Source organism: Colius striatus, chromosome 5 (assembly GCF_028858725.1).
Source record: "Colius striatus isolate bColStr4 chromosome 5, bColStr4.1.hap1, whole genome shotgun sequence".
Classification (NCBI taxonomy): Eukaryota; Metazoa; Chordata; class Aves; order Coliiformes; family Coliidae; genus Colius; species Colius striatus.
Window position 1 is genome coordinate 34,863,547 of NC_084763.1, and position 13,638 is coordinate 34,877,184.

The 13,638-nt window shown below is 39.5% G+C and overlaps 1 protein-coding gene across 10 annotated transcripts in view; it reads right to left on the reverse strand.

Moving 5' to 3' along the window:
- AKAP9 (A-kinase anchoring protein 9) overlaps window positions 1-13,638 on the reverse strand; it is a 137,885-nt gene that overhangs the window by 74,236 nt on the left and 50,011 nt on the right. For all 10 annotated transcript variants that reach the window (XM_061997141.1, XM_061997146.1, XM_061997144.1 and 7 more), the window contains 6 exons: window positions 12,661-12,849; window positions 9,422-11,860; window positions 8,643-8,856; window positions 7,811-7,890; window positions 5,553-5,691; window positions 5,012-5,109 (listed from right to left, as the gene is read on the reverse strand). In XM_061997141.1, coding sequence (XP_061853125.1) covers window positions 5,012-5,109; window positions 5,553-5,691; window positions 7,811-7,890; window positions 8,643-8,856; window positions 9,422-11,860; window positions 12,661-12,849 — 3,159 coding nt within the window. The remainder of the gene's footprint in view (window positions 1-5,011; window positions 5,110-5,552; window positions 5,692-7,810; window positions 7,891-8,642; window positions 8,857-9,421; window positions 11,861-12,660; window positions 12,850-13,638) is intronic.

Here is a 13,638-nt window from a genome sequence, read left to right on the forward strand (position 1 = left end):
CACTTTTCTCATAAGGAAGATGCTCCAGTCCCCTGATAATCTTGGTGGTCCTGTTCTAGACTCTCTCCAGAAGTTCTCTGAGTTCCCTCTTGAGATGAGGAGCCCAGAACTGGACACAGTGCTCCAGATGAGGCCTCACCAGGGCAGAGTAAAGAGGGAGGAGAACTTCCTTTGACCTGCTGGCCACACTCTTCTTGATGCATCCCAGGATGCCATTGGCCTTCTTGGCCACGAGGGCACATTGCTGGCTTATGGTTAGTTTATTGTCAACCAGGACTCCCAGGTCTCTATCAGCAGCGCTGCTCCCCAGCAGGTCAATCCCCTGCCTGTAGTGGTGCGTGGGGTTGTTCCTTCCCAGATGCAGGACTCTGCATTCGTCCTTGTTGAACCTCAGGAGGTTCCTCTCTGCCCAACTCTCAAGCCAGTCGGGATCCTGCTGAATGGCAGCACAGCCTTCCAGTGAATCAGCCAGTCCTCCCAGTTTGGTGACATCAGCCAACCTGCTGTCCCCTCATCCAGGTCGTTGATGAAGATGTTGAACACTAGCCCCAGAACCGATCCCTGTGGAACTCCACTGGCCATAGGCCTCCAATTCCATTCTCTGCCATTGATCACCACCCTCTGGGCTCTGGTCTCTGTCATTCAGCGAGTTCTTGATCCACCTCCCCATTTACTCATCCAAGCCACACTTCCTGAGCTTTCTGATGAGGATGTTTTGGGAGACAGTTTCAAAAGCCTTGTTGAAGCGAAGGTATATGACATCCGCTGCTCTCCCCTCAGACCATCCTACTATCCTTGCTGGACTAGGCTTCTTGAGAGCCGGCCTTGGCTGTAGAGACTGAAGCACAGAAAGCATTCGGTAGTTTAGCCTTCTCTGCATCCTCTGTCACCCAGGCACCCTCTATGTTCAGCAGGAGGCCCACATTGCTCCTAATCTTCCTTTTTTGCTGCTGATGTATCTGAAAAAAACCTTCTTATTTTCCTTGACTTTCCTGACTAGATTTAATTCTAGAAGGGCTTTAGCTTTCCTTGTTGCACCCCTGCATGCTCTGACAAAGTTCCTATACTCTTCCCAAGAAGTCAGACCCTGTTTCCACCTCTCATAGATGGCTGCTTTCTGCCTGAGTTGTCCCAGCAGATCCTTGCTCTTCCATGGAGGCTTCCTGCCTCCTTTTCCTGCTTTCCTACATGTGGGGACACACTGGTCCTGGACCTGGAGCAAGTGGTACTTGAAGATCAATCAGCTCTCTTGGGCACTTCTGCCATCTAGGATCTTATCCCGTGAGATTCCTCCAAGCAGGTCTTAGAAGAGGCCGAAGTTGGCTCACCTGAAATCCAAGGTCACAGTCCTGCTTTGTGTCCTGCCTCTTCCACACAGGATTTTGAACTCTGTCATCTCACAGTCACTGCAGTCGAGATTGCCTCCAACCTTCACATCCCCAACCAGCCCCTCCCTGTTTGTCAGCACCAGCTCCAGCAGCACATCCCTCCTCTTTCGCTCCTCAATCACCTGTGACAGGAAGTTGTCAGCATTATGTAGTAACCTCCTGGACTATGTGCGCTTGGCTGTGTGGCTTTGCCAGCAATTATCAGAGAGGTTGAAGTCCCTCATGAGGACCAGGGACTGAGATTGTGAGGCAGCTCTCAACTGTCCATAGAAGGCCTCATCCACTTCCTCCTCCTGATCAGGTGGCCTTTAGCAAACTCCTACAACAGTATCATCCACCTTACAGTCCTGGTTTAGGCCCACCAGGGAACAAAAGATCATAATTAGCTTCAGGTACCAAAGACCTGAGAATTGCCAAAGGGCAGGGAGAGCTTAATTGCTGCTTATGGCCCAGGACAAAACAGACCAGGCTACTCGGCTTGGGGAGGAAAACAGAAAATAAGTTAATTCAACACCAACTAAAGCATAACCATAAAACCCTAAACATAACAAACACAAAACAACACAGAATGGTACAATGATGAAGAGTAAAACCAGCCCTTCTCCTCACCCCTCCCCTCTTCCCAGGCTCAGAGCCCCGATTCCGATTCTCTTCCCTCCCGAACAGCTCAGGGGGGCAGGAAATGGGGGTTTCAGTCAGTCTATTCCTGATAGCTTCTGCCATTTTCCTCTCCTCAGGGCAGATGGGCTATGCACCTGTCCTCCCTGCACCTCTGCGGAGTACCTCACACACATGGCAGCTCTGCACGGGCAGTTCCAATGTCTGTTCATCCCAAAGGCTGCAGCTCCTCTCTGCCTCTTATGTGGATCTGCTCTGCGGCGCACAGGCTCTCCAGCATGGCCTACACCATGGCCGTCTCCTCACACAGTCTCTCGCCCATCCAGGCGCACTCACCCGGAGCTGCTGGTGGCTCTCAGTCCTGTCATTGCCCTCCATGGGTTGCAGGGGCACAGCTGTGTTCTCACCATGGCTTGCAGAGGGGTCTCTGGTGCTCCTTCTTCCTTCCTCCATCTCTGACTGTGGGGTCCGCATGGTCACCATCTTGTACCACTCTTACACCTCCTCCAAAGCACTTTAAATTCCTGTCCCTAAATAGTGATTGCAGAGGTGCCATATTGGCCTAGCTGGGCCGGAGGTGGGTCTGAAATCAAGAGCCAGGGGAGAGTCCGAGAACTTTTTACCTGGTTTTCACTGTAACCCCCTCCCCCTGTTACCAAGAAAAAGTTGCTCCTTGCTAAACCATGACACTTATCCTGCCCTATAAGCACTCAACCTGCCCCTCATCCCCATCCAGGCAGAGCTCAATGCACTCCAATTGCTCTCTCGCATGGAGAGCAACTTCACCTCCTTGCCTTGTTATCCTGTCCTTCCTGAACAATACACAGCCCTCCATAGCTGTACTCAAGCCATGGGAGCTGTCCCACCATGTCTCTGTGACCACAATGAGGTCGTAGTCCTGTATCTGCACCCACATCTCCAGCTCCTCCTGCTTATTCCCCAGGCTGGTCATGTTGGTGTAGAGGGAACAGAGTGGCTTATTTGAACACGCAGGTTTCCCTGAACGGATGCAGGAGGATCATCCCTGGTTTACCTCTTCCTCACGGTGGTCAGCCTTCTGCATCTCAACATGGTGTGTGAATGAGGGGCACTTATCATCACATTCCCTGTCCTGCCCTCTTTCCCTGCTAGACAGGATAGCTTTATGTTATTTCTCCCCCCACCCCCTAAGTCCTTTAGTTTAAAGCCCTCTTGATCAAGTTGGCTAGCCAAGTTGGCTAGCCCAAATATTCCAGTGTCCTATGAAGTTATAGTCCCCAAAGAAGGATCCATTGTAATAAAAACTGAAACCTTCCCGCCGGCACCAGCCTCTCAGCATGGAGTTAACTTGTCCAATTTTTGCATTGGTGACTTCCCCTTTACTTCTGGTGGACAGGATGGAAGAGAAAATAACCTGAGCTCCCCTACTTTTTACTTGCTCCCCCAAGGTTATAAAATCCTTTTTAATTCTGGAGATAGTGTTTCATTACATCACTCATCCCCATAGGGAACAGGAGTAAGGGATAATAGCCCGTGTCCGTGATAAGCCGTGGCGCACTCTCAGCCACATCGCTGACCTTGGCTCCTGGCACACAGCACACCTCTCGTGACTCCTTATCTGATTGACAGATGGGTCTCTGAGTGCCTCTTAGCAATGAGTCACCCACATCGAGCACACATTGCTTCTTTTTACAGTGCCCATTACCTGTTGCCAGTGGAACAGCTGATGGTGAATTGTTTGCTGGGATTTCTCCTTCTGGAGTTTGTTCAAAGTCCCCCGTCACCAGTGCCTCATGCTTATTTGTAGTTGACACTCTGGAAGGAGGGTTATGAAGAGGAGCTCTACTTTTTTTCTTTTTTTGTTACCAGGGTCCAAGGCATGTCAGATTCACTGGAGGCTTGTACCTGATTGTGGAAGCCTCTGTCCATCTCCACCTCCACCCCTCTAATACTACACAGTCTACTAATGGTTTCCTGCAGCTCTTTCACCTGACGCTGCAGGTCTTGAACTTGAGGGCACCTATGACACATGGTTACCTCAGCAGTGGATGTACCTAAACATCCTAAACACCCCCTGCACTCCACCTGTACTGAAGCATCCTTGCTGACCGGCTCTGTCTGGGTAGAGGCATCAATCTTCACCAGGGTATTGTCCACCTGAGCCTTGGCTTTAGCCCTCAGGCAAGTGCTCACCATCTTGTTAGCTTGAGGCAGGAGCATTTCTCTGACTTGCGGCTCTCTGTATGGGCTGTGAGATTGTTCCCTGGCCATCCTCCCTGCTCGCCTGCTCTCTGTTAGTGTACTCCATTTAGTACATGGAAGTATCTAACTACAAATTTACTGATAAAATTGGTCTCTAGGAATCCCAGGATGAACTGGAAAGCAGCTTTGCAGAAAAGGACTCAGAGACCTTGGTGAGCATCAAGTTAAACAGGAAGCAGCAATGTGCCATTATGATACAAGTCCAACTTCCTCTTTGGCTGCATTAAGGAGAGTGTTTGCCATCAGGTAGTGAGGTGATTCCTCTTTTCTACTCAGCACTGCTGAGTGAGATACATATGGAGTGCTGGGTCCAGTACTGAATTCCCAGTGTATGAGAGATATAATAGCATGAGTCCAGCTGATCGTCACAAAGTGAACTGGTGGGCTTAGAGCATTTTTCTTACAAGAAGAGGCTGAGAGAACTGGAAAGAAGATTGCCTATTAGGCTTGTGGAGTCTCCATCCTTGGAGTTACTAAAAATTTGGCTGGACATCTAGAGGAGGACAACCTCCTCTAGATCATCCTGCTTTGTGCAAAGTGTTGCATTAGACAAACTCCAGACAAGCCTTCTAACCTCAGTTATTCCATGATTCTGTGACATGGGTAGCAGCTTTCTGCATTTTATCAAATTATCACCTTCCCTTTCCTACTCAACCAGGACACACAAACACAATTTCAAACACATTTTCACTCAATTTAGAAGGAATTAATGCAGCAGAGAGAATTTAAATACTCATATACTCATATGCTGGAAAAAAGTTTACCTCTTTATAATCCCTCATCAGCTGTGTTTTAAGTGCTTTCAGCCTGCTGTATTCTTCCATGATCTTGCGTAGAAGTGCATCCACAGGTTCTTGCACAGCTAAATTACATAGATAACCAGAGAGTTTAAAAAATCAAACATTTACCATAAATTTTAATACAGTGAATTGTTCTCCACTGAATAATTATCTCATAAACACTATATGTTATCAAAATAAGGAAGGTCCCTTCCAAATTTTGGAGGCGTTTTTATTTAGCATTGATATATATGGGGGAGAATTTGGTAGAGGTGTTGATTTTATTCTACAAAAGGAGAACAGAAAAACAAAACACTTTTTTCATCAATTTCCAAAATAACGAAAACATCACAAGAAAATACTCATAATAAAAACAAAAAGTGGTTCCGAATAGAGAGGAAATCTCTAAAGCAGCTATTTAGGCATATTAACTAGCACCTGAACAACTAACGGCATGATTGCCAGTGTAAAATAGTTGAAATCAGTTGGTTCTTTTTTAATCAGCATAATAGTACAATCTTGTTACCTTGAGCCTGACCTCTGGGTGTTGGTAATTTGACACTCAGTTTTTCTTTCATAGCAGCAGGTCTATAGAAAATATCCTGTTCCCTATCACCAACTTCTACAGCAGCTGAAGAATGTTCATTCTGACTGTCACACAAAACCTGCACAATAAATAAAACAACGAAAAGAAAGCAAAGATTTTTTTTTAAATTTATCAACTACAAATCACAAAGAAAGTACAAAAATGATGGTAGGAAAGTAGTACTTTGTGAGTTTTATTTTCTGTGGAAATTATGGCACATGTGTTCTGTTGAGTCATAAGAATCTAGACAATTTTAAAAAACCCTGATAAAAGAAACAAGCATGGAAGTCTTTTTCAGCTAAAATGAAAATACATATGTGTGGTAGTTTGAGCCTGACTGGATGCCAGGTGCCCACCACACCGCTTTATCCCCCACCTCCTCAGCAAGCCAGGGAAGGGGAGAAAATAAGATGGGAGTCTCGTGGGTTGAGATAAAAACAGTTTAATAAAGAAGCAGCAAAGCCGCGCGCGCGGGAAGCAAAGCAAAAGCAGATAAAGCTGTTACTCTCTACTTCCCATCAGCAGCGATGTCCGGCCACCTCCCGAGAAGCAGGGCTGCAGTACGTGTAGCGGTTGCTTTGGGAAGGCCAGAAATGAATCTCGCCTCCCCTTCCTGCTCCTCTCCCCCAGTTTATATTCCTGAGCTGACATCATATGGTATGGAATATCTCCTTGGTCAGCCTGGGTCAGCTGTCCTGGCCATAGTCCCTCCCAAGATCATGCCCACCCACAGCTATTGGTGAAGGTGGGGGAAGGAATGCTGGAGGGACAGCCCTGATGTTGTGCAAGCGGTAGTCATAATATTGATATCAACAGTAAGCACAGCACTGCAGGAGCTGCTGTGGAAAATCACTACCGTCCCAGACCCACTACAATATGTTTTGGAATTATTATTTATTTTGGAACTGCAAAGAGAAAGGTCTCCTTTTTTAATGCTGACAGAACATTTACACTGTAAATGTTTCATTCTTGTAAGCATATTTTATAAGTTTATAATTGGAAGAAGGATTCCCTATGGCAGAAATCTGTATGTCTTAAGAACAAGAAGAATTGTAGTCTCTAAAATAGTGAATAAATATGATACAAGAGGGTGGCGTAAGAAAACTCAAAGAAATCATAAACAGAACAGTTGCCCTATTTACAATGACTAGTCAAAACAGAAGACTTATCCATATATATTCAGAAGGTAAATGATACTTGAAATGGTCTGCTCAGAGCACACAGTAGGATTCTTTATTTTAAACATTTTGATTCAACAGACACCAATTCAACTTACAAAAGTTAAATAATAATTTATCCAAAAACTCAATATGGAATCACACTGATCAGCAGAGTTCTTCCCATCTGTGAAACAACTAATGCGAAAAGACTCTCATTCAGCTGCTGCTTTCTCTGAGCTATTATGGAGTCTCTATGGAGTTGCCTATCCACTTTCCCAAAAAGATGTTAAAAAAACAGACAAGAAGGAAACAAACCAAACCACCAAACCCAACCACTTGAAGTATTTAAGATTGGAAAACCATGGCTTATAATAAAGAATGAAAGTAGATTAATCTTTCCTTAAATAAGTTTAATAAGTAATCTGACTGCTGGTCAGAAAGTACTGTAAGGGCCAACGATTTGTACCCTACAAAAAAATATGGCAAAAGAATATTATTAGTGGCTGATACGAGAACATATACTGAAAATAAGCTTCAATTTTTTACCATAATATTTAGTTACTGAAAGCAATCTAGATAGCAATTTTTAAAAATTCTTACACGTTTTTAAGTCTTTGAAAGTGATGCTGCAGCTAATAGACAAATTAGCATCTTAGTGCAGACATGAGAGTGATGGCCTGTGTCAATATATAGTGAATATATATGTCAATATATATCCAAAGACATAAAGAAAGGAAAAAAAAAACCCAACTTCTGAACTAGTAGTTTTAAGACAAACATTAGACAGAAGATTAAAACTAGGTATGAGACAGAACTGTCTGGGGAAGGATATAAAACAGTTTAGAAAAAAATTACAAAATCCCTTGCTAGGCTACTTTGGAAGATCAGGTTTTGCATCAAATCTCAAAATAAAGACTGGTAAGAGAAAAGTTGTAAAGAAAAAATAAAAATTATGTCGAAAAATATGATACTCACTGTACATTGATTTTTTGCTTTCAAAATTTCCACTTAAAGAAAAGGCTTTTTATTACATCTTACCTGAGCAAGCCGAGAACATTCCTCAGTTACAGCTTCTTTCAGCTTTTCTATAAGTCTTTGGGTAGATTTGACTTCATCATCTACAAATACAAATTATTCACATTATTTTTATACCTGAAATGCACAACAACTTTTCAAAAGCCTAATTTTCTGCCTCGGTGAGGTGGCCTCTTCAGCTCTTAAAAAGGCATAGTTGTCCCCCTCTTTCTTATTCAATCGCAGAGAAAGGTTCAATTATGATGGTAGAACTGCACGTTCAAGAAAAGCAATTGATAAGAAATGGCTTTGTGTGTTAGTGACCTCTAGAAAGATCAAACTTTGCAGAAACATACTGTAGTGCCAAGAACTTATGCCAAAAATGACAGAAAAAGTAGGTGTAGAAAGCCAGCACAATAACGTAAATGCTCAATGAGGCAAAAAATAGTAGTAAAGAAGTAGTAGCATAATACGGGTAGGGAGTCAATGTAGGAATTCAAAGAACAGAGAATGAAACAATCCCAAAAATATTTTGCTGAAGCATTTGCTTATTATTTCAGTAAGGAATACTACCTTATAGGTGACTCTATTGTATAGTTCTTTACAATTAATTGAGTTGTAATACTTTCTATTCCTTCCTTTTTAACATGTTATTATTACATTTTTCTTTTTTTTTAAGTATCCTGAATAACAGACTACTTGTAAAGCGTAAACAATTTGGTACAAAAACACTTCAAAATGATCTATAAACACAATTTATTGGACTGCTATATCTACAAAGTCTTGTGCTTGTTTTCTTTTAAAGACACTGTCTTCCATATCAAGAGCTTCACTCTCCTGATTTTGGTCAAGTTACCTGATTGTTGAATTTTCAAATTCTGGAGCTCCAGTTGATGCATTCTTTGAAGATCGTTCATCTGTTGCAGATGACTGCGCACAAGCTCCTCTTTAAGACTGGAAAGTGCACTCTCTTTTTCAGCTTTCAAGTACTCATGAACCTGGTCTACATGAGCTGAATAAACCAGGGATAGGCAAATGCGCTGTGCTTCCATCTGTAGCTGTAAATCATTCTTTGAATAAAAAGACCCATTTTACAAAGAGTGAGAAAAAAGAAAACAAAAAATCCTGTCTTTGTGAATTTCTGAAATTTATGTATTGAATGAAATACTGCATATATGATATGCAGTGGATAAATTTAAATATATAGAGTTTGGAAAACTGAATTGTAACAAAAGAGTATGACATTTCATTAATTTAAAATAAAAATAAAAGTAAAAATCAACAAAACTCAATATACTTCAATACCTATTTTGGGGCAATAAAAACTCAACAAATTTTTATGACAATGAAGTGACAGCTGTATCACTACCAACAGAGTAGCTTAAGAAAAGGTCACTTCAAATATAAGAAAAAAGGACTGCATTATTAACAGAGCATAGAAACATCAATTTCCAAAGCTTGTGGTTCTAATTTACACTTTTGGGGATGTTATTGCTAAAGCAAAACCACCATTAGAATATGACAATAATAAGCTACTCAAAGTTCAAGTTTAAGAAGCTTTTAGGCACTTCTGTGTACAAGTTCCTACAAATTTTCATTGGTAAATTATTTTCTTTACTGCTTTATGCAACATACCTGTTCTGATTTTAAGGTGTCCACTTGCTGTTGAAGATTATTATCTTCAGTCTGTGTAATGGCTATTAAGGATGTTTCATCTGTTAGCCCATCTGTCATTCCATGCAGATGTTCTACAAGAGACTGCTGTTCTGGTTTCAACATCTGCTGAACTTCCTCACTTTTAGTTACTTCATGATTGGTATCCTTCCCTGAACTTAGATTTCCTCTTACATTTATTCCTTCATCATTATTCCTTGGACTAGGAGGTTTATTTTTACTTTCAGAAGACGAAGCAGCAGTCTTCAGAGCTTTTCCTCTACAGTATTTTGTCTTAGGGTCATTACTACCACTATTTCTTTTCTGATCGTGGCTAATCATGACTTCTAGTTCTTTACATTTTGCTTGAATTTGTTCTTTCTCATTTTTTAAGGAGTTAACTTTTTCATTTAAATGACAAATTTCACTATGCTTTGACTTCAACTGTTCAGAGAGACTGGAAAGTCTCAGGGATAATTCCAATTTCTCACGTTGGCTAACCTCAAGCTTTTCCATAAGTTCTGTCACATCTTTCTCAACAGCTTCTTCAGCGTCAAATATGTCTGCCCTGGACACTTTGATTTCTTTACTCTCTTCAAAATCAGAAGTTTTAGTTTGAAATAAAACTTGTCTATTGGTTTGTAAGTGGTAAAGTTTTTCATTCAAAGCTTTGAATTTGCTTTTATATTCAGCTTCCTGCTTATTCTTGTTCTCTTCTAATTCAGTTTTTGCCTTCAGAAGATTTGATAACTCGTTCTGCAGCTCTTTATAATTAGCTTCAAGTTTTGTCTCGGTATATGAAAAGGCACTCTTCTGCCTTTCAGCATCTTCTTTGAGTTGTCCATTTTGGTTTTTAAGTTGCTCATTTTCAGTAATCAGCTTTTCTATTCTTTTTTGCAAGTCCAGATTTTCTGACTTAGAACTGACACTGTTGTTAAAAATTACATTTTCTTCAGAGCTTACCAACATACTTTTTAATTTCTCTTCCAGAGTTTTGTTTTCTCCCTTAAGAAGGCTATTTTGTGTTTCAAGTTCTGAACATTTCTTTTGAAGGTGTTCTTCTCTCTCCCTCATTTTTTCCTGCATTAACTCAGTTTTGAGCTGCAGCTCTTGAATTTCCTGTTCAAGAGTACCTTTTTCTTTTTGCCTAAGCACTTCAATCTCACTCTGCAGCTCATGTATTTGAAGTGTCATTTCTTCAGATTTAGAATTTACAATAGACTGCTGTAAATCTTTTAGGTTTGAAATCTCTAATATCAACTGATTTTGATTTGCAATTAAGTTGTTTTTCTCATATTGCATAGCTTCTATCTTTTGACTCATTTCACTTTGTATATCATCTAACTGCTGTTTATGCTGCATATTCAAGTTATCTTTGAGGCTTTCCATGTTCACCATGTGCTCTTTTTGTAAGTCTTCTTTAAGTCTGGAAAGTTCTTCTTCATGACTAAACAAAAGCTTTGTTGTCAATCTCTCTAATTCTGCTTCTTGAGATTCTGCCATCCTGTCCAAAACAGCATCCTTCTCCCTTTCTAGCATTTCAAGTTTTATTTTGTAATTTGTGACTTCTGCCTCATGCTTTAATTCCAATTCCTTCCTAAAGTCAGAGGCAGAAGCCAGCTGAGTTTTTAAATCTTCAATCACAAACTGGTATTTCTCAGCTTCATTTAATTTACATTCCATATCCACTATAGTTTGTTTGGCTCTTTGAACCTGCTCTCTTGAAAAATTCAGTTCCTGCAAGAGACTTTCAATTTTAGATTGTTGAAGAGACTTCTCTGCTTCAATGACTTCCATCTGTTGTGTCAATTCTTGCTTTATTTTTTCCCTTTCATTATCAGCATCTTGCAATTTCATATTCAATTCATTAATTTTTATATTCATTAAATGCACTTGATCTTTATTAACATTCTCATTCAAACATAGACATGAAGTTTTCTCCAGTTCTAGTTTTTGTTGTAAAAGGCACTGTTCTATTTCTATTGCATGTTGCTTAACTAATTCTTGCTTCATTTGTACAATCTGCTGGCCATACATTTCATCTAATTCAGCCTGAAGCTGTGCCAGTCTCCTTTGTGTTTCTAATTCCATTCTTTGTACAATGTCAGCTTCAGACTGGCTGTCTTTATAACATTGTTTCTGCAGTTCTTCCACAGTTCCCATTAATTGTTTTATTTCATCAGAACATTGTCTTTCTTTTTGTTTGTAGGTGGTAAGTTCAACTCTCATATTACTTATCTCATGGTTCTTTAGTGAAATCTGTTCCTTCAATTCCTCACACAGTTTACTGACATCTGATAATTTTTCTTTAAGCTGAAAAGAATTTTTTTCTTCTTCTCCAAGTTTTGCTTCCAGCTCTTCAACTAATGCTTCTTTTTCTTGTAGTTTACCCAAATGTTCTCCCTCATTTTTCTGTTTTTCCTTTAAAAAATAAACAAAACCATGTCCTTATTTTTAGTTTGTTATCTGAACATAGAAGAACATTTATAGATTTAGCTATTTAAATGGGAAACGTTTTTTTTCAGGAGGCTAGTGATTGTTTATAAAAAACTGAATACAAATTATTTATTGACTTCATTTGGAGATTTTCTGTAACTTTGCAATAAGTGACAATCCCTTTCCCTGCCCAGGGGGCAGGGTGTGTGAGGAATTTTATTTTTTTAAGTACTTTTAAGGTGTTCTCCATGAAGGTTGTTAAAACAATGTACATGAAGTAAACAATTAATTATTTCCTTAAGAAAAGATTGTTCAAATAGGTTATTTTTTCCCTAACAAAACAGATGATCTCTAAAGGTCCCTTCCAATCCCTATCATTCTATGATTCTATGTAATTTCATGAAAGTATGCTAATATACAGTATAATTTCATTTTTTGTGGTAGATATTTCTGCAATTTTTAAAAACATAAAAACATAATATTGATAATAAAATTTCAGATCTAAATTAGACATGTTATATGTTATTTAATACTCTTAAATATAATTCTTAATATCTTAATATCATATTACATTATACTACATTATATATATAAAATATAGTATATATATTTTTTATATATAAATACTTAAATAATACTTAAATAGTCTTAAAATCTCTGTATGCATTACATCCAGCATACTCATAATCTGTGCTTTGGGCCTTATATTTCAAAGGAACTACAAAATCCATAAAACAAACAGAAACAAGATATTAGAAAATATATCTTTCTAGTAAGAAACATACCATTTCATACGTTGTGACTTTGTCTTGAAGATGCACTTCAAATTCTTCAATCTTTTTTTGATAAATCTTCAGCAGACTTTCTTGTTCTTCCAGCTGTTGCTGATGTGACAGTATCTGTTGCTTGGCTTGTAATAAATCTGCAGCTGTGCAACTATGGCTGGTGTTCCTTAGGGCTTCACTTGCCTGTAACTTGATGTAAGAAAAATAAAACATAAAATACATCAAGTTTTTCACAACAGCTTGAACTACCGAAAGAGCCATCTTTACTTTATTCTTCCACACTACAAGCACAAAGGCAATAAAAAATTTTATAAATTCTTTTAGGAGAAACTGAAATATCCTTATTCTTTTGGGATGTCCGACCAATTAGAATATATTTCATATTAAATAGTTTTAGGGTGAGGTAGCATAGGACAGCAATGTCTAAGTAGTAAAATGCATTAGCTGTAATTACTGTCCCCAAAATCAGTTTTTTAATTATAAAAACTTAGGTTTCAGGATGCACTTGAAGCTCAAAAAAGCTATATAAAGTGCAAAAGCTTTATAAAGCACAAAATACTCAATATTCAAGTGCAACATTGTAAATGGTAGTCAGGAAGATTAACAGTGACCATGGCAACTCAATCACCAGTGCTCTTTAGACCAAATGATTCTCTGAAACTTAACTTCCTTGTTTAAATTACATTCTAGTAACATCATAAGAGATAGGTTTTATTGAAAAAGATAGGAAACGGTTGCCTGCCAAAGTTTATGACTGATTGTTTTGATTTCAAAACGAACACATTGGATTTCTGCCCAAAGTATTTTTCCCTAAGGTAAGTGTCACATCAGAAGCTATTACCATATACTAGCAAAGAAAATACACTAACCTTTATTATTTTTAAAGTGAATTAGTACATTAAAACAGTTATGGGTAAAGTGACTGCTGACCTACAGTGAAATCAGTTCTTCAAAAATGCACAAAAACCCCCAATGAGC